The sequence below is a fragment of the Trifolium pratense genome, linkage group LG2 (genome assembly GCF_020283565.1).
Source record: "Trifolium pratense cultivar HEN17-A07 linkage group LG2, ARS_RC_1.1, whole genome shotgun sequence".
NCBI classification, from domain to species: Eukaryota; Viridiplantae; Streptophyta; class Magnoliopsida; order Fabales; family Fabaceae; genus Trifolium; species Trifolium pratense.
In genome coordinates this window covers 4676465-4701548 of record NC_060060.1, presented here as the reverse complement: position 1 = coordinate 4701548, position 25084 = coordinate 4676465, and the positions used below count along the sequence as shown (strand labels likewise).

Genomic DNA, 25084 nt, shown 5'->3' with positions numbered 1-25084 from the left:
ACATTAAAAATGAATAAAACAAGAAATTTTGGATTCAAACTCAACCATTACAACATTAGCATTAACTGAGATAAACTTAAATACAATGTTCAAAATTTTATCACTTGAGATACAAACAAATGACAATTAATTAATGTTATTTTTCTAAAAATATTCTTACAATAATTACTTAATATTATGAGCTGATAATCATTAATTATGAGTAAATAAGTAAGTGTATTTCACTTTTTACATATTATTTACTTATAACTTTTTTTTTTGTTACTTATAATTAAGGCTAGATAGAGTAATAAATAACTTTTTAAATAAACAAAATAAAAGAAAAAAAAAACTAAAACACTAAAAAATCCAAATTTTCCACATTTAACCTTTCTCTATATTCGTTTCTCACAATCACAAACCCCATTTCACACCCAAAAAAGAAAAGTCAAAAGCCACCATCACACAAATTCATCACAGAACCCAAACAAAAAAAAAAAACCCAAAAACCAAAAACCCCATTTCTAAAAATCAAAACTTTATCATCTTACAACGATCAATGATTAACAAAACCATGTCTTCTTCACTCTCCTTTCTGTTCTTCACCATATTCACTTTCTGGGTATGTTTCACTTCATCCCAAGTTGAAGAAGACAGCGTAAAATGTCTCAGAGGAATACAACAAAACCTAGGAAGCCCCGAAAGTTCTATCTCATCTTGGAGTTTCAACAACAAAACTGTCGGATTCATATGTGACTTTGTTGGTGTTACATGTTGGAATGTTAGAGAAAATCGTGTCTTGGGTTTGGAGCTGAAAGGTATGAAACTTTCTGGTAAGATCCCAGAATCTTTGAAGTATTGTGGTCAAAGTTTGCAAAAATTGGATCTTGGTTCAAATTCATTAACTTCAGTTATTCCAACACAGATCTGTAGTTGGATGCCATTTTTGGTAACTATGGATTTATCAAGTAATGATCTTTCTGGTCCAATTCCTAATACTATTGTTAATTGTTCATATTTGAATGAGTTAGTTTTATCTGATAATCATCTTAGTGGTAGTATACCTTATGGACTTGGTAGTTTAACTCGGCTTCATAAGTTTAATGTTGCTAATAATCAACTTAGTGGTGATATTCCATCTTTTTTTAATGGTGTTGATAAGGAAGATTTTGATGGGAATAGTGGTTTATGTGGTGGTCCACTTGGATCAAAGTGTGGTGGTATGAGTAAGAAGAATCTGGCTATTATTATTGCTGCTGGTGTTTTTGGTGCTGCTGGTTCTTTGTTGTTGGCTTTTGGGTTATGGTGGTGGTATCATATTAGGTTAAGTGGGACGAGGAGGGGGAGGAGTAAGGAAGGGTATGTTGTTGGCGGGGTTGATGATTGGGCGGTTAGGTTGAGAGGTCATAAGCTTGCTCAAGTTAATCTTTTTCAGAAACCGATTGTTAAGGTTAAGCTTGGTGATTTGATGGCTGCTACGAATAATTTTAGTTCGGAGAATGTTCTTATTACGACTAGGACCGGGGCTACTTATAGGGCGGATTTACCGGATGGTTCGACGCTTGCTGTGAAGAGGTTGAGTAGTTGTAAGATTGGTGAGAAGCAGTTTAGGATGGAGATGAATCGGTTGGGACAAGTTAGGCATCCGAATTTGGCGCCTTTGTTGGGGTATTGTGTTGTCGAAGAGGAGAAGCTTTTGGTTTATAAGCATATGTCGAATGGGACACTTTTTTCGTTGTTGCATAAGAATAGCGGTGCGTTGGATTGGTTGATGAGGTTTAGGATAGGGTTGGGTGCAGCTAGGGGACTTGCGTGGTTGCATCATGGTTGTCATCCTCCGATTATACAACAGAATATTTGTTCTAATGTGATTCTTGTTGATGAAGAATTTGATGCTCGGATCATGGACTTTGGACTCGCCAGGCTTATGACATCTGATGCCAATGGTAGTTTTGTGAACGGTGATTTGGGGGAACTCGGTTACATAGCTCCTGAGTATTCGAGTACGATGGTTGCTTCGTTGAAAGGGGATGTGTATGGATTCGGTGTTTTGCTTTTGGAGTTGGTCACAGGGTACAAACCTCTCGAGGTGAACCACGGTGATGAAGAGTTTAAGGGTAACTTGGTGGATTGGGTTCATGTGCATTCTAGTTCAGGCAGACTCAAGGATTGCATCGATAAGGCAATATGTGGGAAAGGTAACGATGAGGAGATTCTGCAGTTTCTGAAAATTGCATCCAATTGTGTCATTACTCGCCCAAAAGACAGGTGGTCTATGTACCAAGTTTATAATTCGTTGAAGGGAATATCCAAAGATCACAGTTTCTCCGAACAAGATGACGAATTTCCCTTGATCTTCGGTAAACCAGAAAACGAGCCAGCTTAGTTCATGAAGCAGGTGGCAGCATATGGAAAGAAGATGTAAACTGTGTTCTTACCGAGTTACTAATTATGGTGGAGAGTTTTCAGAGTGATTCTAAATCCTTATGTTCATTATTGACTCGAATCAGGTATAATTGTATTTGTATGATATTATAATCTTTCTGGTATAGGTTAGGTTCTTGCGATTTTATGAAATCTAATATGGTTCGATGTCTGTTCATCTAAGTTATTTGGAGTATGTTTAAGATTTGAATCCAAAAACATATGTCCCCTCTTGTTGTCTGTAAAGATGTGTTATTAAAATGATTAATCTTAATTCTGCTTTGCTAAGATATCTTATCAAGATGATTCTTTCATCTAGATCTATTTGATTGGAAAATTTGCAGCATTTAAATTCTCAGGTTTCATGTTTGGTATACTGTATATGATAAGATTATAAGGTTAGAAGTTAGAACAATGATTGATTTCGGATCTAGTGCTTAAAACTCCTTCGATGTCCCTTAGTTCACTGACCGAGTTATCTTCACGAGACACAAATAACATCTTTGTTGCAACAATAACCAAAAGTCTATTCCCACTAGGTTGTATCGGGATCCGGATACAGTGCAGTCGGTGATTGCGTAGTCTTGCAATCACGGATTTGTGGTCGTCTGATCTCGATCAGAAAATCTGAATCCCTTGTATTGGCTATTTCATAATGTCCTGTCATGAATTAAGTTTTACAATAGACAATTTAATTTAACTTTAAATCATGCTTAAAAAAATCTTTACAATCTCTTTTAGTTATTTGCCTTATAATTTTTCTTGATATTTTTCCATCTCTAATGATTATTTGCTATATGGACTACTATTTTTATGTTATTTAATTGTTTAATGTGTTTGTAAAGTAATTCAAATTATTTTAGTAAGAAACATTTATACAAGTGTTTATATCATGAGATAAAAAATTGACTATAAAAACAATTCTTTAAACTCTTTTTTTTTTTTTTTGACAACTTTTAAACACCTTTTTAATAATCAGTATTCAATAGACAAACAATTTGTCATATATTATGCACAGTTAGTAAAAAAAAAAATTTCTCGTAAGCTTAGTTGGTAGGGACATCGCATATATTATGTACAAGTCGGGGTTCGAATTCCGGACAAGCTACTTATTAATTTTTAAGGTGGAGACTACTATTTTTTATTTGGCTTAAATGCAGTTTTGCCCCCCTGTTTTGATTAAATCGGAATTTTACCCCCCTGTTTTAAAACGCGGACTTTTACCCCTTGTTTTATAATTTTTTGGATTTTGCCCCCCCTAAAATTCTGCTTTCAAGTCGCAACTTCAAAGCTTCGCACACAACTCAATTTGAATCAATAATTCACCAAACAGATATCAAAATGACCGTAATCGAGTTATCTTTCCACAGAATCAAACCCCACTAAATTTGGAGTTACAATGAGAGATTAATTACCGTTTTAGTGAATGTATGTCCCCCAAAATTCTGCACAAAATCTGCTTTCGAGTCACAACTTCAAAGCTTCGCACACAACTCTATTTGAATCAATAATTCACCAAATTGATACCGAAATGACCATAATCGAGTTAGATTTCCACAGGATTAAACCCCACTAAATTTGGAGTTACAAAGAGAGATTAATTACCGTTTTAGTGAAGGTATGTCCCCCAAATATTCTGCACAAAATCTGCTTTCGAGTCACAACTTCAAAACTTTGCACAAATTTTCATTTGGATCCATAATTCACCAAACTAGTACCGAAATGTCCGAAATCGAGTTAGTTTTCCACAGAATCAAACTCCACAAAATTTGGAGTTACAGAGAGAGATTAATTATCATTTTAGTGAAGGTTTGTCCAAATCAATTAATGTATGGAACTACTACTGGTATTTTTGTCATGTCTCTCACCCTGTAGCTCATTTTTCAATAGTATTTACATTTCCGGAAAGCTAACAAAATTACCCTTGTTGTCATTTAAATTTCGTCAAATTTGGAGTTACGATGTGTTTGGTAGACGATGTTGAATTTAAAGGTCATAAGTAGATTTCTGCAAAATTAGTAATTAGACAGACCTTCACTAAAACTGTAATTAATCTCTCTTTGTAACTCCAAATTTAGTGGGGTTTAATCCTGTGGAAATCTAACTCGATTATGGTCATTTCGGTATCCATTTGGTGAATTATTGATTCAAATTGAGTTGTGTGCGAAGCTTTGAAGTTGTGACTCGAAAGCAGATTTTGTGCAGAATTTTGGGGGACATACCTTCACTAAAACGGTAATTAATCTCTCATTGTAACTCCAAATTTAGTGGGGTTTGATTCTGAGGAAAGATAACTCGATTACGGTCATTTTGATATATGTTTGGTGAATTATTGATCCAAATTGGGTTGTGTGCGAAGCTTTGAAGTTGTGACTTGAAAGCAGAATTTTAGGGGGGGCAAAATCCAAAAAATTATAAAACAGGGGGGTAAAAGTCCGCGTTTTAAAATAAGGGGGGTAAAATTTCGATTTAATCAAAACAGGGGAGCAAAACTGCATTTAAGCCTTTTTATTTTTTTTGGTCATGGTTTTTGTTGCATGGTAATATTGAGGCATGCTTAGCGTGGAAGGCAATTCGTTAATTAAAATTGTATTAAATAATTGAAAATAAAAACAATCAATGTTTGCTATAGCTTTGAATAGAAAAATAGTAGTAAAAGGGAGATAGCAACCTATGTGGACCATTGCTGTCAAGTCAAAGGAATTATTCTTAAACAAATAACATGAATCAATGACTTTGAACCTTATGTTGCGTAATGTGAGGTGTGTGGAATTTTACTTAATCATAGAATGAAGGAAATAATTAGTAGGGCTAAACTAATTGTTTGTTTGTACTCCCTCCGTCCTATTTTAAACGACCTATTTGACTATTTCACACACTTTAAGAAAAGTGCATAAATAAAATAGAGAGAGTTGTACAATTACTAAACTGCCCTTACTTTTTTCATTACTAGTAGTAATGATTAAATTGGTTGAGTATGTCACACATAAACAGGGGTCCGCATAAAAGGTAAAATTGGAAAAAATGACTTTGAAAGTTGTATAGGTCATTTATTTTGGGACAAATCAAAGTCAAAAAAATGTGATTTAAAATGGGATGGAGGGAGTAAATCATTTGAACTTCATTAAATATTCAGTTAAAGTCCCGTGGGCGTAACTCAGTTGGCAGAGACTTTGCATTATATATATATATAGGGGGTCATGATTTGAATTCTACTTATCCATCTTAAGAGTGAAATTTTTAGTCACTAGGCTACTTGACAAAAAAAATATATTCGGAGAAAGTATATTGGGTCAAAGTATATGTGGGAAAATGTACAATTAACAAGAAGGGTAATTTAGATTATCTGTAATTTAAGGTCCAACGTGTCCATCATTTGGGTCAATTATTTACTTATTTAATTTAATTATGTTGTCTATTTATATAAATATTTTAAACTTAAAATACAATTTTAAATTAAATATTTGTCTATAAAACGTAGCAGAACCTTAAGAAAAATTAAGTCCCATGCAAAATAATGGCTTTAAGCTTCACATTATGTTCGACCGACCTTGTTAATGAGTTAATCACTCGTGAATATCTTTTATAAGATATGTGTGCGCACACATCTACATCTTGTGTGAGTGATGTAAACTCTTGTGCAGATTGATTTTTTAAATTGGGGCACTTCGCATTCTCAGGAGCTTAGACATTCCAAATTGTACATTAAGCTTTTGTTTAACTTATAGTCGAGAAACTCAATTCCTCCGTATGTAACTTTCTTTTTGTCATTTTAATTCTCATTGATTAAAAAAAAAATCAAGCTTTTTTTTTTTTTTTGATAAGCAAAAAAAAAAAAAAAAAAAAAGTCAAGTCCAAATCATTCAATTCTTATAAGGCTTCTAGCACAACTTATCCTTGTGGGGGTGTATGTGGAATGTATTTTATTATTTTAGGACTATAATTCTGATGTGTCATCTTATCGACGTAGTCCAAACAAGACCCGGATCTAATAATAAGTGACCCAACAATAAATTTACGTTTGAATTTAGTTCTAGCTAAACTCCACAAACAAAGTTAACAAATTGAAAGTTAACCTCCACTCATGTTTGGATGTGCGTCACATTAGTCAAAGTTGAGGCAAAAAACCGCAACAACACATAAATTTAGTATTGTAGCATCTTAGAAGTGGATTTGGATCTTCCGCTGTTGCACTTTCTTCATGTCCTCCATTCTGCCCTTTATGTATCTATCTCTCTCATCATCCCCCTCTCTCTCTCTCATCTTAATGTCTTTATTTTTAATTTTCAATTTCTCTATCCTCACTGACAAAATCACTAGGCTGCCCTCCTACTGAGCATGAGGTGATCCAATTCCCTTAAAAATCATAATGGCAACAAAAGTAAAGGTGTGTTTAGAGGTGCATACGCTCAACCAAAACAGACACTTCATTTATAACCACTATTTTTTATTTATTAAGATAGGGGCATAAGCTGTAGAAGTATAACCACTATTTTACCATATCACAATTCAATATGGAATTTCCAACACTTCAAAATTCAAATACAATTAAAGGGTCATAATTCAATTTTAATAATTAATCAATGATGATAGTATTAGTTCCAAGTGTACTTGTATTATATCTATCTACCCTTTTGCTACAATGTTACACAAAATAGTAAAAAGACAAGAAAGAATATGGGGGGCCAAAATGAAAATAGACATGTATGACACAATTTGTGATCCGATTGAGCAGAGTCTTCATTTTTAGCATCAGTCAATACATATTCAATAAAGAGAAACATAAACTGCAATAAGATGAGAATCTGTCTCCCATGCAATGGATGAAAAAAAAAAATTAAATAAATTTTTTTGAAGAAAAATCATAAGATTCATTATTTGAATATATCTCAGTTACTTTGGACCAAGTCACATCCTTCTCGAATCTATAGAAATCAGTCTTGAAAGATAAAGCAAAGATAAAGAAAAAGTAGTAAGCAGAGATTGCTCCTTTGCTGATTTGGCTTTTGTGATTTGGAACATCCCATTAATTTGTTTAATAACATAATCATATGTTTAGGATTTGCCAAAGATGGAGTGGTTTAACCAACATAAGCTTATTCTAGTAAAAATAATAATATAAACAAACATAATCTTATTAAGATATTAGAAAAAAATGATGCCTATATTGCCTATTTGAGGCCTATATTAAGCTAAGTAGATGTCTTTTGTGTTTATATACTCCCTCTAATCTTAATTACAAGAGAACTTTTACATTTTAAATACATTGAAATGCTAATGTATCTAAACCATAATATAGTCAAAATTCATTAGTTTTCCAATGTATCTAAAAAGTGAAAATTATCTTATAATTAGGATCGGAGGGAGTACAATTTATTTGAATAAAAAATCATTTTAATTCCTGAATCTGTAATCACTGTTGTAATAGACTTTAAATATATTAAAATTACAAAAAAAAAATTAAATGCACATTTTACTAATAATTTATGGACTAATTTGACTAATTAAAAATGTATTCGAGTATGAAATTAATTAACCGAAAAATGCCTTGAGGACCAAAATTGAATAGTGAAATACTCCCCTCCGTCTCAAAATATAAAAAAAAAATAGGTCAACAAAAATTGATATATTTGATATAAAATATAAATTTTTATTGATCATTTTTTACTTATATTTTAGAACGGAGAGAATACACAATTATATTTATTTTTTGTAACTTTCATACATTCAAGAACTATTATAATACTGCACAAATCGTTAGTTGATTCAGTGGTGATTGACGTTGAACTTGACGGAGAGAATCATAGTTTAATCCCCGCAACTACGATCAGGAGAAAGCTGAAACCACTTGATGTCAAAACTGATCCACGAACCAGATTAAACTGATGAAAACCAAAAAACTATTATAATGCTGCCTATCAAAATAATTATATAGTCTAATTTATTTAAGTAATTGACCAAGTGGCACCACTATATATAGGTCCACATGGCACAAGAAATATTGGTTTAGGGGGTGGATTAATCAATGAAAAATGAAAATGAAATGTTAACAGTGTAACCTTTAAATTAAGGAAAGTGCTTTGTTGAACACTAGGCACTTAAAAGAAGGTGCCACCATAAAGGAATTCCCAAAGATTACTAGTAAAAAATTAAAGCCTAATTATATGATGCATGAAGACATAGGCTTTTTCTTGCTTACTGAGCCAAATTATATAAATCCAATATGGTTAGTGTGTTCCTATCCATAAATCTCAATCTCTATTTGAGTAGTGGAAAAGTACATAGCGTAAGGTGTTGCCTTAAAAAATGTAGTCTTTTTCAAAGGTAATTTGCACGTGTAATTTGCAAGGTAATTACCACTATTTTCACTTGGAGAAATAGTAGTAAAAAAAATTATTTATTGGATGATACATTTTCTTAGTTTTCTTTAAAAAAACATTTTTTAATAATTATTTATTTAGTAATAATCTGGTTCAATTGTTGTTCAACTCTAGTTTAACCGTTTGAAACAATTAAACCAATCCTCAGGAGTCTCGTCGGTCGATTTTCAGTTTGATTTTTAAAACATCAATTAGTATATTTTTTTACTTCAAGATTTTGAGGACTTGATTTAAATCCAAAATTTTTGTTAATTCATTACCTAACAACTTGATTTACATTTTACAACAACAAAAAAGGTACATTCCAAGTGAAGAAAAACAAAGAACAAAAAAGAGAGGGCATTAAGATCACACTTTAGCCTTAAAAACACTTCAATACTATGTAACAACAATATCTTATAGAACACACTAAATTCTTCCACACACAAAAATAATGATTTCTTCTATGATTTTTGCTCAAACTAGTTGTGGAACTTCACAAAGTTCATGCTTGATTAGGTGGTTGTCTATATTTCCTTGCTCTCCTGAATTAATATATATAAAAAAATTTAGAATATGAGAAAGATATAGAAAAAGGGCGAGATAAACTATATGAATAGAAATGAAATGACATGACAATAAACTTTATATTTGAAATTCGATTTGACATAATATTGTTTCGTTCAACCGGTTGAATTGGACATTTCGTCAGTTGATTTGATTTCAATAATATTGCAGTTAAGTTGAAACTAATAAAATCGGGTTGAATTGTGGTTGATTCTACCATATTTAATTTTTTTAATTCTTTTTATTTATTAATTAATCTATTATCCGGTTTAAACGTTATTGAACCAAATAAACCAATTGAAGTATAAATTGAAGATCTCACTGATCCGATTTTTAAAATTGCAACAAAATGAAATTCTTAATTCTATGGTAGGACATCATCATGTGCAGTGCTTTGATTTGTTATGCTACAATGATGGTAATCATCACAAATGGGTCCTAAAATTTAGAGTACTTAATAATTAATTAACATCAATAAGCAGCAAATTCCATATTGATTTTGAAATAACTCTTGAATAAAATTTTGAATTCAAATGTGGTTAAAAGTTGTTCATGATCCTACAATAAATTAATCAAGCTTTCCAAAGAAAGGAAAAAGAGCTACCTAATTATTTTTTTTTTCTTCTTTTCCCTCCAATAACTAAAGTGGTACAGTTCTTCACCCAATGTCTTTTTTTGGTTTCTCATAAAAATAAGAGAAAGATTGTTTAGTTAAAGAAGCTTTTGATAAAGAGTGAAAACTATCACTCTTTCTTGAATGTGTTCAAGTATTAGTACATTATGTTTCAGCTTTCCTTTATCCAAGTAGCCAAAGAAAAATTGTGCAAGCCTAGGCCTAATGAATATAATTAAATGTATTTCAACATTCTATATACTTAATTCAAGTTTAAACTTTTTTATGCTAATAAAAAACAAACATTAACATGTACGAAAGCAGGATTTAGCGACGGTTACAACCGACGCCAATTAAATTAATCCTAATTTTAAGTAGCTAAAAATACGGCGCAAAGTTTGGTATTGTTATGAACTTTAGAGGTGGTTGCATATAATGGCCCACATATGATACGCCGTTGTTGTCGGTTACAACCAACACTAACTTTGGTCGATGTTGCAATCAACTTGCAAAAAACAAATTTATGCAGTCGTCCAACCATATCTAACAATATTGTCACTTTGTTTCGTTGTATTACATCCTAAAATATTTTAACAAATATCTACGTATTGAAATATGATCCGAAGACCGTGCATATCTATTAAACCTAATTTAAAATAAGATAGTGAATTATGTCATCTAATCTTGTGTGTACATTAACCCTTTAACTTTATGATCAAAAGTACTAAGCCATGCAAATTATAAGATCAAAAGTATATAAAAAAAGTATATGATATAAATGTGTGTACTTACCTGTTATGTATTGGATCAGGTCCATTAGGTACTCTTCTCTTGCTAACAAAGACAAGTCTAGAATCTGAATGCAAGACATGTCTTTGCATGCCAACCAACTTTAATTGCTTGGAGATAACATTCACATTCATTGGATTTGGAACATGAATTGTTCTTTTTGTTTGAAGATTCATTGATGAAATTGCAAGGAAAATAAACCACATGATGCCTAAAGATAACAATGCTCCAAGAAACAACCTTTTATAACTAAAACCAAAACCAAAACCAACATCCATATTTTGATATCTCTTATGATTTTCCACACAATGGTAGTGACTTGAAGTTGAAGGTAATGGCATGAGAGTGTTTCAACAACATTGTGGCATTGAAAAAAGAAGTTATATGAGAAATTAAGAGAGAAAACTTGAAATAGAAAGAAAAAGGAGAGGACAAAGTAATGAAGTAGAGTGTGTGAGAGAGATTTGAAAGAGTGAAATGTGAGAAAGTGTGAAGAGAGCATGGACAAACATAAAAGGCCAATGAATCAGAAAAGTTAGTTATTTGAGACTCTTTAGGTGTTAAAAAAAGGGTCCACTTGAACTCTCTTTTTATTGAGTTTGTGCATTTTCATGTAACAAGGAAAGGGGATCTCACTATGATATCTCTAACTCACAAATTTTCTTTTATAGTACTTTGAAGTTTGTATGAGTTAAAAAAATTGCAAGTTATGTGAATTGCTGATGAAAATTGTTTGAGAGTATAACGAGTTAGTACTGAACATCTGGAACATGACCTGAGTGGTATGATACGGTTGGACCTTACAAATCTCAAACAGACTCTGATATCATCATAAAATTGAAGTTTGACCTAACTCAACTACTACAAAATTGATTTGCAAGAATTGTCGAATACTTATTGTTCCGAACTGGACCAGGGCTCGCCTGTGAGTTGGACCGGATTATCTGACACACACTTAGCTGTACGGACCATATGATAGACATTTCTAAAATGTTACATGCCAAAACTCCTTAGGTTTCACTCAAAACTAAGGAACAAAGGTTACATAAACAGCATAGATTATGAAAGTTTTAAAGATACTAACATAATTATGAGTTATGACAGTGAGGATCTAGTTTCCTACTTTCCTTGAAGTACATTAATATGTTATATGGTATACAGAGCAAATCTTTATCTTTTTTGTTGATAAAACAGAGCAAATCTTTATCTAACACTTGGTACTCTAGTTTTATTTTATATAAACATAATTTATCAAAGTTCTTTTATTTTGGAAATTTAATTTATATAAACACAAATATTTGAAGAAAAAGTAGAAAAACATCCTATAAATCCACTAGCTCTCTAAAAAAATTCAATAATTAATTTAATTTGATTATCAAATGATTAAAGACAACAAAATGGCCTTAAAGTAATAATGTTTTGTCATTGCATGACATCAAGGACCAAATTGGGGTCACATTTGTTTTTACATATTTGTACAACCATTCAGGAATTCATGGAAATAGATTCCAAACTTGGGGATATTTCTGATTAATGTGCTTGCTAAAGTTAGAAGGGTTGATTACTAAAGACTATATATAGGACAATTATAATATAATTTTTTGAGTGGATATTATTTTTGTTGAGCATGATGTTTGGCTTTGTCATTAATTGTACAATTGTTAAAAAAGCAAAAACAGTAAAAATAATTTTAAAAAAATTACGTTTGATTTGCTAACAAATAAGAGATTGGACAATACAACTTCAGCTATACTATGTTTGATTTTAAAACTGTTTCTGGGACTGAACAAAAATTGAAATTTTTGTCCACTACACAAGTTGTCTAACTTTTTATCCACCAAACATCTTACAAGATAAAATTTGATAAACACCTTAAATTTTGTCATTTGTTATTTTATCTTGTATTGTTCTATCCGATCCTTATATTTTATAGATCAAACGGGCCATAGATATACTTAAGCAAATGTGTAATTTGGGTTGTCATGTTATAATTTGACAAAACAATTGGCAAAAAACGAGTTCAATGCTCAAGAAGAATTGTTAACTTATTACTATTTATATTAAATAAGACCATCAAAATACTCAAAAGCATTAAAAATCAGTTTTATAAAGAATTTAAAGATGAAACAAAGACTGTATTTTAGTTTTGTAATCTCTCTCAACAATATGATACAGAGTTATTCATATCAAAGAGTTAGAAATTTACTCTTTAGGCCCCCTCTATTGCTAGCCACCCCCCCCCCAATTTGACCAAAATGCCCCTAATAAAGGCTTTGGATTTTGGAATCCAAAAATAATTATCATTGATTGGAACGTAGCTTCCGAACCTACCTTATATTTAAAAAGCTTTTGGTTGAACAAAATGCATAATAACCTCGATTTCAGAATGCAGTTTTCGAAAAGCTTTCTTTTAAGAAAAGTACACATGACTACATGCATGGTGTTGGCCAATATATATTGATGCTAGATGATTACTGTATAAGAAATTGGTGGATGCTGAGAGATGATTACAGTTTTCTCAGTTCCTATAAACTAGAAAAACTGAAATATATGCAAATTGACGTGGAGGTGAGCTTAAGCATCTTACTAAATACATTGCTCATCAAGGAATAATCCATAGACTTAAATATCCCCACAATCACCATCAAAATAGAAGTGTTGATAGAAAACATACTTGGTTTAACCACAAAATATCTTAAGGTGTTTGGTTGTGCATGCTATCATCATCATCTATACACCTTGTCAGGATTTAAACCCTGGACCTTTCCCTCCCCAACCCTTATGTCCCCCGCTCTTACCACTTGAGCTATTCTTCGGGAACATGCACTTGCCTATGTGGATCACATTATATTGACAGAGAGGCAGTGTGATAGATGAGAACATAAATTTTATATTCAGTTTGTAAGGCTTAGCCTTTAAACCCCATTCGTTATACATATAAAATGACTACGGTGCACATTGTTTTGCTTCAAAGATCGCCACAAATAGATTATTTTGGACATAGCATCATCATAATCAACTACTTTTTATCTGCTTGTTGCTTTTCCCACCACAGCCTCTTAACTCGTACTCGTTCACGAGGGGGAGAGACGTAGATTTCTCCAACCAAAGGGTAAAAGAGAGGCGGAGACCATCTCATTTTAAATGCCTCTCCCACATCCTCACCAGTCACCATTAGCGCCACCATTAGTTTCCATAGCATCAGAATCAATCGATCTGACCTCTCTAACCCTCTTTGCAGCGTAAAGGCTCACCCTTCAAACGCTGCAAAATCATGAAAATATTAAAGCAGACTTACATTATTATGTTAATCGTTAGTCCTTACTGATTGCTGATAGGAAGTGAATGAATTTCTCAATTTAGTATAGAAAACTCGACTAGCTCTGAATGAAAGAGGAATTACATTAATGGCTGGCAACGGTAGAGTGAGATTCTTGATATCATCGAAAGATTGAGACAAACACAAGACTTTCCTCTTCATATATGGCTCCACCCGGTCTATAATTCCAAGATCAACATTAACAATTGAAATCGTACACATATCGATAATATTGCAAGAACCACAGAAAAAATAAAAAATGACCTCAAAGGTGGCTTTTAATGGCACGGTGGAGGCAAATAGGGACAACGAGACAATGTTCGGATTGTTTGGCTGCATAACAGAGTGTGACAATTTTCTGTGCAGTTTCAGCTATAGCCATGCTGGCCTGCGACTTAATAGAGTAACAAGCTTCCCCTATCATTATAAATTTATACAGTAAACCAATAGCAACTACTCAAGGAGTATGTATTTTGCCACTTCATCCTAATTTCTTGATATAACATGAAACTTTCAATGAAAGGAGACATGGAGGGAAGAGAAAAATTCCAACTAAATACTATAAATGCCCTGCCCTCGGGACATTGTTTAAGGAATCGTTAAAAAAAATTGTCTTGAAAATACGAGTTGCATAAAAAGGAAATGCACGTCTTTCAATGAAAATATATTTTATTCATCACTTAAGCAATGTCCTAAGAGGACTTGTTGGCATTTTTATTCATATTATTCACCTATTTCTATTTTCTACACTTAGAATATGTTTGAGAGTTGGATTTTGAATGAGAGTTCAGAAAAGTTAAAGTCTATATTTTGTTATATGTTTTTGATTTTTAAAAAAATTAAAGTAATCACATGATGCACTTAATTTATTTTTAGAAACATTTTATAATTTTCTTAATGTAAAAAAAATAAAAATATAAAAAGTTCTCCCCTCTCTTCACCTCCAAAACACTTTATCCAAACATATCCTTAAGGTACCATTATGTGCACACAAGCTAACTAATATAATGAAAAATTAGTTTATGGACATTGTTACATCATCACTAAAATGTGAATAATTAATTTAGTATACTGTAAGTCCTTAATTTTCAAGTAACAAAATCCTGCTAACTCCTATAACAGTATAAACATTCCAACAACAAGTTTATCAGCCTTTTACTTCACTTGTTGTGTTTTATGAGTGTTTGATTTCTTCTTCTTTTGAGCCCATGTTGGTCCATAAATTGCCAAGAGGGTCCGGCCGAACCGCCTATCAGTTATCTGTAGTTTGAAACAATCACTTACACAGCTCAAAATGGAGACATATTATCAAACAATGTATATTAAGTTCATGAAAATAGGTTAAACGAATTTTCAATGTTTTAAAAACCGAACCTGATGGTTCCTGTGTTATACTAGGTATTGAATCCCGGATAGTGGCTTACTCTGAAAGTGAGGTAGCGGGATGGCCGGTATTTGATATTGTTTTGACAAATTTGATGAATATAACTTCGAAAAATATCAAAACAAAGGTGTTTGGGAGGAAAATCACGACATGATTTGTTCTTTGCGGAAGTGTCTGTAGCGTCTGCACCTGCAATATTCACCGTGGCGGCCAGCAGCCGCTATTGGCAGTGATTGACTAGGATAGCATCACGGTTTCATAGTGGATTCATCAAAATCCGCTATGTTATAGCAGCTATGGCACAACACTAGATGGTTCAACTGATTGAACTGTGAGGGTTTTGATCGAGGTTTGACCCCAGTTCAAACGGTTTAAAGTAGTTGAACCATGACTCAGAGGTCTCACCGATTCAATGACGAGTTCGGTTTTAAAAACATTGAGAATTACAAGAAACTTTAATGGTTGGCAATTCATTTATATGTGGTGCAACAAAATTCCAAAAAAAAATATGTATATTTTGTGAAATTGCGAACACGTTGATTACTTTAATTACCTTAACAAGGTCTCCGCAAGACTCGAGCATGTCGGTTTTTAAAGGATACTCGACTACCTGCATAAAAGAAAATGAGAGTTCAATGTAAAATTAGTACCAAGAATAATATTTAGACCAAGTATAAAGAAAGTAAGAAAATACTACATACCATAAAAGTGTCCTCTCCAAGAAATGGTGACTCTGAAATCAGCCTCATCAGCACTGCATAATCCACTACTTCGTACGGAGGGGTGACACTAATGTAATCAAATGCTCCGCTGTTTCCTGCATGTGAACAATTCAAATTTACAACAGCAGAAATTTCCAAACATAAATTGCATGCATTTGAGTTTTCACACATTCACGCATATGAACATATGTGTACCGTTTGTGTAAAATCTAACGACTCACAACATATCAATATAAAGTATTGTCAATAGCGGTTATAGAAGCGCTATAGCACTGGCATACCGTAATTTGAACAAGCCACTATTTTTCATGATCTGCGATTGACAACATTGATTTCAAGCCATAAATGTTTTTAAATTTGGGCAGGTAAAGAGGAAGTTTTTCATCATTATGTAACCTTGTACAATCCCTATTCCAGTAGAGTTTACTCGAATTAAGGTTGTGGACTAAAGAAGCAATGTGGATATGTACAAAATGAAGTTAAAAGGTAAAAAGATGTACATGCCTACAAATTGCTCGGCACGTTCGAAGAATTTCTCAACACGGACAGTGTGTATGACTGATTCATCAACAAATCCAGTCACCTCTAAGTTTGGACGTAAAACATCTGATACAACCCAAGGATCCATCTCAACAAAATGCACCTGGAATGTTCGCTTTTTGTCAAAATCATATAATCGAAAGACTTTAGGTCAAAAACTGCATGATGCATGGGAATATTCTATCACTCAGGAGAGAGCTCAGAAAGAATGGCAAATGATAAACACGGGATAGAGATTGAAACTGCCGATCGAAAACATTAATACCTCAGAACAACCTCGGCTAAGTGCTTCAATTCCAACAGAACCGGTACCGCTATACAAGTCTAACCAACGTCCAGGTCTCAAGGTTGCAGGAGAGCCCCCAGCCGCCTTGGCATTATAAAACAAAATTATTACTGTAAACAACAAAGTTGCAGCAAGAAAATTGACAAACTAGCCAAACTCAATATAGTTAATAACCAAACAAGGGCTAGTCTGTTTGGATTGACTTATTTAAACTTATCTACTGGCATAAGTGACTGTGAGACAGTTTATGGGAGCTTATGGAAACAGCTCATAACATGTCCAATTGTCCATAACTTGTTTTCAGCTTACTTGCATAAGCTCTCCAGGATAGCTTATGATAATAGTTAATAGCTTATATGAAAACGGTTTGGCTTTATTTTATCTTTTGTTATAAAGTAGCTTTTACAAATTACATAAACACTTGTATATGATAAGTGTTTATGCTATAAGTTCTTAATTAAGTTTTTATCCAAACAGAACCTAAGTAATATAGGAGATAACACTTCCAATTGGTACCTGTAATATATCAAAGGCCGCACCTTTCACGACCTCCATCATGGGACGAACATCCATACTGTTTGGTGAGAGTAGCTTCGTTCTTCGAACTGTTCCTCCAATAACCTATGTAGTCATTGGAAATAAATACCCGACATAATTTCATTGTGTCCAAAAACAAATTTCTATATAGTTATAATGCTTTGATCAACTAAACAAAGATGTTAACATTAGAAAAAGAAAATAACGATTTTCAAACTATTTGATTAATTTTCCATATATAATAATTACTCAAGCATGACATTCAGATTAAAATAAACAGTGAAATGATCAACTGATAAAGCTTGATAGTTTTTTTTGAACAAGCTATAAAGCTTGATAGTTGATAATAAGTTCCAAAGATTAGTTTACAAATTACAACTAAAATAGATGTGGAAGCTTTAAATATTAACTATCAGAAAGTCGTAGGTAATATGATAAATCTGGTATGAATATATGAATATAAGGAGCTATGAAGCATATATGAATATAAGGAGCTACGAACACGGACATCGGACACAACACAGACAGTGACAAACATCAATAATAATTTGAGAAAATGACACAATCATATGTGTCGTGTTGGATACCGATGTTTTTCCGACACCGGGAGACTCCTAAGCCCTGACCTCCTTATCACTCTACTCCCTAACTCACCCACCCCCACCGCCATCCCTAGCCACCAAATCATCCTTATAACTCCCAAAATCATCAAAAATTCTGTTGCCGGGTCAACAAATACCAAACTGTGCATAGAGGGAATCAAACCCAGGACAATGACATACTACTGCACAACCTAACCACTCGGCCAAGTCAACTCTTTTTTAGCTTCTAACTACCTCCTGAGAGCTACGCTCACTACTCAAAGAATAAGTCTACTCTCTGCCTCTAACTGTCAAGACACTTCTTCATACCCTCTCTCCTCATCAACCTGCTTCTTATAACGGAAAATGATCCGAGCATTACCCCTTTTTTTATTGCCAGCTCATAACTCTCTCCCTTCTTATTTCTCCTCACATACACCCTCAATATTTTGGGAACACCCTGTGGATGACTAGACATGTCATCGCCCCCCAAACTCTCCTCTCTAGCTCTACCAGAGAGCCTAGTCTCAACCAACCAAACTAACATAAAACTACCCAATGAGAATCTATATTCTCATCGTTATTCTATTTAAACATACATAAACAAATAATGCATTAACTTTGTACTCGTCAACAACAAAACCTACTCTGTCTGTCTCAATTTGAAAATCAAGAAAACCACGTTTTGGAAAAGGAAAATATGAAGCTCAAAAACAAAGGAGAGTGATATAAACCTATAATGTAAAAAGTACAAAACTCTAAATATGTCTGTCATCTTAAACCTATAGATATATTGGCAATTCATCATACACATAAAATGCCGCCACCTAACTGATATTTGCAAGACAAGGTCAGGAAAAATGTGACTAAGCTCAATGTAGCACCGACATTTCAGATTGAAAAGGTGTTTGGTGTATGACAATGACATGTGTCAGTGTTGGACACCAACATGACACGACACCAACACATGTGGTTACATTCAATAACTTGCAATTTCTCAACTTATAATTATATCTAGGTGCTAGTATCGTGTACAGCGTCCATGTCAATGCTTCAAAGACTAAGCTACTCTAAAAAGTAAGGCATGCCTCGGTTGAAATGCATCACTTTAATGTTTTTTTAACAAAGTTTAAGCAACCTCACAACAATATATCCATAAACACGAAAAAAATCCAAAAATGAGATTACCTGAAGTAATTTGTGCGTAGTGCGAGGAGGCTGCTTAGGTTCCACGGGTGGATCCTGCACTTGCTTCCCTCCTCGTGTCTTCTGTTGATCCTTTTTCCTCTTGGACTAATTGCATTCACAACATAAAAACAAAACAAACCAAAATTCACAAAACAAAATATTTAGAAACCGTTTTCACAGCCATTTATGAAACAAAAATTATTAAAAGAAAAGTTTAATGTTGATACATTGTCAGTGTAAAAAAGTTTTATAAAGTTAGCAAATCACAATCAATCATATGTCTGATTTTAGAATTAGAAGTAATTATGACTAAAATCGAAAGTTTTTAACTATGCGACCATTATAATTGAATTTGAATTAGAATTAGTAAATCATTAAAGTAATGTTACAATATTTTTAAAATAACCTTTTCCTGTATGTATTAAAATTAGCTATTACATCTCAATTTTTCTCAAAAACCATCTCAAATTCAATCCTATAAGCACTTCTTCCTAATTCAACAACAATGGCGATGTTTGGCATTACCAAATTTTGAACTTATAGCTTATAGCTTATTAGCTCATATTGAGAGAAAAAAAACTGTTTAGTAACATTTTTATCTCACAAGCTTATAGCTTATTTTTACTAGCTTAAAGCTTACCATTTTTTCTTCAAAATGTACCTCGTCATCTTACTTGAAAAGAATTTAATGTTAATTAAACAGATATTTTTTTATGTCATTTCATATTTATAAGCTAGTTCAACCTTCAACCGCTAATTTTAACGAACCTTACAAATTCAATCCGCTACCTTATCAACTATCCGCTATATCTTGCCAAACGGAGTATAAACTTATTCATATTGAAAAATTAAGCAGAAATTCAATCCAAACAGAGCTCAAAAGGCATTAATTGACATATGATATAGTAAAATTTTACAAGCATAGAAAGAAAAAAACAGATAGATAGAAAAATGAAAAACCTTTGGTGAAGATTGAGAAAAGGAATCATCAGCATCAACATCATAACCATACTTTTCAAGTAAGATTTTTTTCTCTTCACTCGCCAACCCATTTTCTGATTCTGCAAACAATTAAAGAAACACAAAATTCCCATCATTATAAACCACAAAAATTGATTAAAAAATAAGTTTTTTTTTTCCTTAAAAAAAGCAAAAAATGATGAACTTACTGTTAGAAGAGAAAATGGTTAGTAAAGAAGAACGTTTAGAAGTGAAAGTGAGAAGAGGAAGAAAAAGAGAAGAAGGTGAAGATGAAGAAGATGATGAAAGATTGGTTTTTGTGTTTAGAAGAAGTGGTGAATGTGTTGGAGGGGACAGAGCAGACATTGTTGTAGAATGAAAAGTGTTTTTATGGTTTTGGTTTTATGAGTTTGAGTGTGAAATTTTGGTTGGATTAGAAAGAGAAGAAATTGAGATTGTTGAAGTTGAGTGAGAAAATGTGAATGAATTTTTGTGTGTGAGTGAGGAATTGAACGGGAAAATGTTAGAGGAACAGGAACAAGTGAAAGCAGTTCGGTTGAGTTAAGGATAAAACGACCTCTGAAGACTGCAATACCAACATGAGCATTTGAGCTAGAAATAAAATTATTTTTGAGCTTATGCAATATAAATTAGGTTTTATGCTATTTTATAAGTTCACACTAGTAGAAATTGTATTTTTATAAAATATTTTATATAAACTACCTTGACAAACTTATAATAATACATAAAAATTTAATAAGTTGTTTGCATAAGCTCAAAAAATAAGCTAATTCAAACCAGCCCATTTTAGTTTTGTTAATCTATAGATTACTTTATTATTCCCACAACCATATAACTCATTTTAGTAAATAAATTTTTTCTTTTATTCTTATAAATCTCCAATTTTATAAAAAAATAAAAAGTTATAGTGATTTGGAGTTATTTAAGAAGATAAGTTAAATCTAACTAGATCAATCATTCATTTCGACAAGTTTTCTTTGAGCGGAAAAATTCTCCATTGTTTCTAGTTTTTTTTCTCCTTTGTTCATCACAGATAGGTGTTTATAATTCATTTTTGACCTAAAATCACCCCTCTTATAATATAAATAAGTGGTTTTAAATGGATCAAGTTTTTCTTGTGTTTTTTTGTTATTTCGTCTTATGAGTGTGGCTTTGTGTTGATCATCATCTTGTGCAACACTATTTGATTTTTGGTACTATTGTGGTGTACGTTTAATTTTTATTGAAAGATCAATTTCAATCAACTACAGTTCAATCAATGATTTACACATCAAATATGATTGGTTGCGACCATCATTTATACAAGAAACATAAGTACCGTTTTGTAGAGTCTTTGAATTTTCTTGGACATCAACATGAAAGCCCTTTAATGAGGGATCCTTGAATTGAGACATCTCTATTTTGTGGGGGGGCTTGATAGCAACTCAAAACTCAATGACATATGTTTCCAAGTAGACAATATCAATAAAAATTGGGTTTACTAAAATGTGGGCTTCCAATACAATGTTAGAACAATTTGTCTAATTTGTGTTGATAGCTTCTCTTTAGGCCCCCGATGTTTCTTTTTCACCCTTTGGATTTCCAATTATGCCCTTGTAAAAAAATTGATTTCTGTTTACCGAATTTTTTTTTGCCTTGAAAATTTTTTCGATTTCTGTTTCCCAAATTTTTGATGAGTTTGAACTATAAAAACTTTGATTTCTGTGTTTCGATTCTTTTTTCAAGGGCAAAATTGAAAATCCAAGGGGTGAACAAAAACACGCGGACGCACGCATGTACGCACGCACGCACGCACACACGATTATCCACACACACATAAACACACTAAGTGAAAAAAATTGGTGCCCTAAAATTATGGTCCACTGTAGTGCCACTCCTCTCGAACACCTTCGGGAACCCTACGAGAATGTCAATGTGGAGAGACAAAGTGTGTGTTTGGTTTGACGGTTGCTAGAATTGAGTTTGGAAGAATTGAGTTTGAGAGAATTGATTTTGATTAAAAGTGAGTTTAGGTAACGTGATTTATGTTTGGATACATTAAATAAAAGTGATTCTTATCAATTTATGATGTTTGGATAATTGGTATCAAAATTGCTTTTAAACTTGTAAATTATCAAAATGTCTCCAACTCCCACCAACTCCAACCAATATTATTTTTTAAAGAGCAGCTCGACACTGGTAAACAAAATCCAATAAAATCACCTGTATCTCTCTTAATAACACCACCACCTGTTTTTAGTCAAAAAAAAAACACCACCACCTGTTTTACTTTCAGAAAAAATAAAATAAACACCACAACTTTTGTCAAAATTAAAACACCACCATCATTCATTTTTCTAGAATTTTTCCAGAATCTTCAATAACCTTCTACCTTTTCTCCTTCCATCTCTCAACTTTATCATACCCTTTTTTTCGTTTCTCCTTCCCCATCTCTCAATATTCTTCTACCATATTCTAGCAATTTTTTCATCTAATCTCTCGTTTCCCTCATCATCAACATGCTACAGTGCTCAAACAAATTGGTGGTGTTGTTGATTTTAGAGGATATTTTTCCCATTCAAGGTGAATTTACTATTTTTTTTTTTCATCCTTTGGATTTTCAATTATGCCCTTATAAAAAAATTCGATTTCTGTTTACCGAATTTTTTTTTGCCTTGAAAAAATTTTCAATTTCTGTTTCCCAAATTTTTCCTGAGTTTGAACTAGAAAAACTTTGATTTCTGCGTTTCGATTCTTTTTTCAAGGGCAAAATTGAAAATCCAAGGGGTGAACAAAAACACGCGGACGCACGCATGTACGCACGCACGCACACACGATTATCCACACACACATAAACACACTAAGTGAAAAAAAATTGGTGCCCTAAAATTATGGTGCACTGTAGTGCCACTCCTCTCGAACACCTTCGGGAACCCTACGAGAATGTCAATGTGGAGAGACAAAGAGTATATTATATGTTGCCACACACAAATAACGGAACATTAGAGAACAAACTCACACATCTAAAATGCATATAATATAATTCAAGTGTACGAAGAAAGGTACATTCTTTAAGGCATTATGGAAGAACTCTGATATTGCTACAAGATAGGTCTAGAAATTGCATATTAGCAAACCACATGATAGCCATCGGAAGACATAATGAGAGGTTGCTAATTCCTCTGAGGCGAACAGCCTCCACTTTTGGCATGTTGCAAATGCTAGGGAACATTAGCTTTCCACTTATATAAAAATTTAGTGAATGAAGCCCAATTAGATTTTGAATTGAAACTGGAATCTCTCGTATGGAAGTTCCATAAATAATAATTGTATGTAGTGTTTCGATCTTGTCTAATATTTCTGGAAAATTCTGGAGACTCTCACAATCCATAAAATTCAGATTTTTAAGAGAAGGTAATTTCAAGGGTGGAAAACTCCTAAGCTTCGTGCAACCTCTAGCATTCAAGAATTCAAGTTTGCTCAGAAACCCAATTGAGTTGTCAATTGTAATTAAATTCACACAATTTTTAAATGAAATTTCTTCTAAATTTGGGAGACCAGAGACATTTGATATCTCTGTTAAATATTCACAGTTGTCAAAGTTCAAAACTTTTATATTCTCAAATTTCTGCATAAACAGAGAAAGAAAAAAAAATAAGTATAAATAAAATCAAGGTGAATTTAGAATATGCATGATAAAAATTTAACTTATTTCACTTGCCTTGTTCAAAATACTAAATGGTGTTGAAGGATATTTTTCCCATTCAAGGTGAATTTACTATTTTTTTTTCATCCTTTGGATTTTCAATTATGCCCTTATAAAAAAAATCGATTTCTGTTTACCGAATTTTTTTTGCCTTGAAAAAATTTTCGATTTCTGTTTCCAAAAATTTTCCTGAGTTTGAACTAGAAAAACTTTGATTTCTGCGTTTCGATTCTTTTTTCAAGGGCAAAATTGAAAATCCAAGGGGTGAACAAAAACACGCGGACGCACGCATGTACGCACGCACGCACGCACACACGATTATCCACACACACATAAACACACTAAGTGAAAAAAAATTGGTGCCCTAAAATTATGGTGCACTGTAGTGCCACTCCTCTCGAACACCTTCGGGAACCCTACGAGAATGTCAATGTGGAGAGACAAAGAGTATATTATATGTTGCCACACACAAATACCGGAACATTAGAGAACAAACTCACACATCTAAAATGCATATAATCTAATTCAAGTGTACGAAGAAAGGTACATTCTTTAAGGCATTCTGGAAGAACTCTGATATTGCTTCAAGATAGGTCTAGAAATTGCATATTAGCAAACCACATGATAGCCATCAGAAGACATAATGAGAGGTTGCTAATTCCTCTGAGGCGAACAGCCTCCACTTTTGGCATGTTGCAAATGCTAGGGAACATTAGCTTTCCACTTATATAAAAATTTAGTGAATGAAGCCCAATTAGATTTTGAATTGAAACTGGAATCTCTCGTATGGAAGTTCCATAAATAATAATTGTATGTAGTGTTTCGATCTTGTCTAATATTTCTGGAAAATTCTGGAGACTCTCACAATCCATAAAATTCAGATTTTTAAGAGAAGGTAATTTCAAGAGTGGTAAACTCCTAAGCTTCGTGCAACCTCTAGCATTCAAGAATTCAAGTTTGCTCAGAAACCCAATTGAGTTGTCAATTGTAATTAAATTCACACAATTTTTAAATGAAATTTCTTCTAAATTTGGGAGACCGGAGACATTTGATATCTCTGTTAAATATTCACAGTTGTCAAAGTTCAAAACTTTTATATTCTCAAATTTCTGCATAAACAGAGGAAGAAA

At 32.8% G+C, this 25084-nt stretch overlaps 3 protein-coding genes across 3 annotated transcripts; 1 reads left to right on the top strand and 2 right to left on the bottom strand.

Moving 5' to 3' along the window:
• Window positions 1-339: 339 nt before the first annotated feature.
• Window positions 340-2691, top strand: LOC123906466 (inactive LRR receptor-like serine/threonine-protein kinase BIR2). Its single transcript, XM_045956379.1, has one exon. The coding sequence runs from the start codon at window positions 539-541 to the stop codon at window positions 2363-2365; it is 1827 nt and encodes a 608-aa protein (XP_045812335.1). The 5' UTR covers window positions 340-538; the 3' UTR covers window positions 2366-2691.
• A 6339-nt stretch (window positions 2692-9030) lies between these two features.
• On the bottom strand, window positions 9031-11238 carry LOC123906465 (CLAVATA3/ESR (CLE)-related protein 25). Its single transcript, XM_045956377.1, has 2 exons — window positions 10735-11238; window positions 9031-9307 (listed from the first exon to the last, which is right to left on the bottom strand). The coding sequence occupies exons 1-2, from the start codon at window positions 11070-11072 to the stop codon at window positions 9268-9270; spliced, it is 378 nt and encodes a 125-aa protein (XP_045812333.1). The 5' UTR covers window positions 11073-11238; the 3' UTR covers window positions 9031-9267.
• A 3797-nt stretch (window positions 11239-15035) lies between these two features.
• On the bottom strand, window positions 15036-20846 carry LOC123906464 (putative rRNA methyltransferase YlbH). The gene is made up of 9 exons (XM_045956376.1): window positions 20458-20846; window positions 20249-20349; window positions 19289-19393; window positions 17499-17603; window positions 16962-17066; window positions 16661-16799; window positions 16136-16251; window positions 15988-16044; window positions 15036-15310 (listed from the first exon to the last, which is right to left on the bottom strand). Exons 1-9 carry the CDS (start codon window positions 20612-20614, stop codon window positions 15206-15208), a joined length of 990 nt encoding a protein of 329 aa, XP_045812332.1. The 5' UTR covers window positions 20615-20846; the 3' UTR covers window positions 15036-15205.
• Window positions 20847-25084: the final 4238 nt, after the last annotated feature.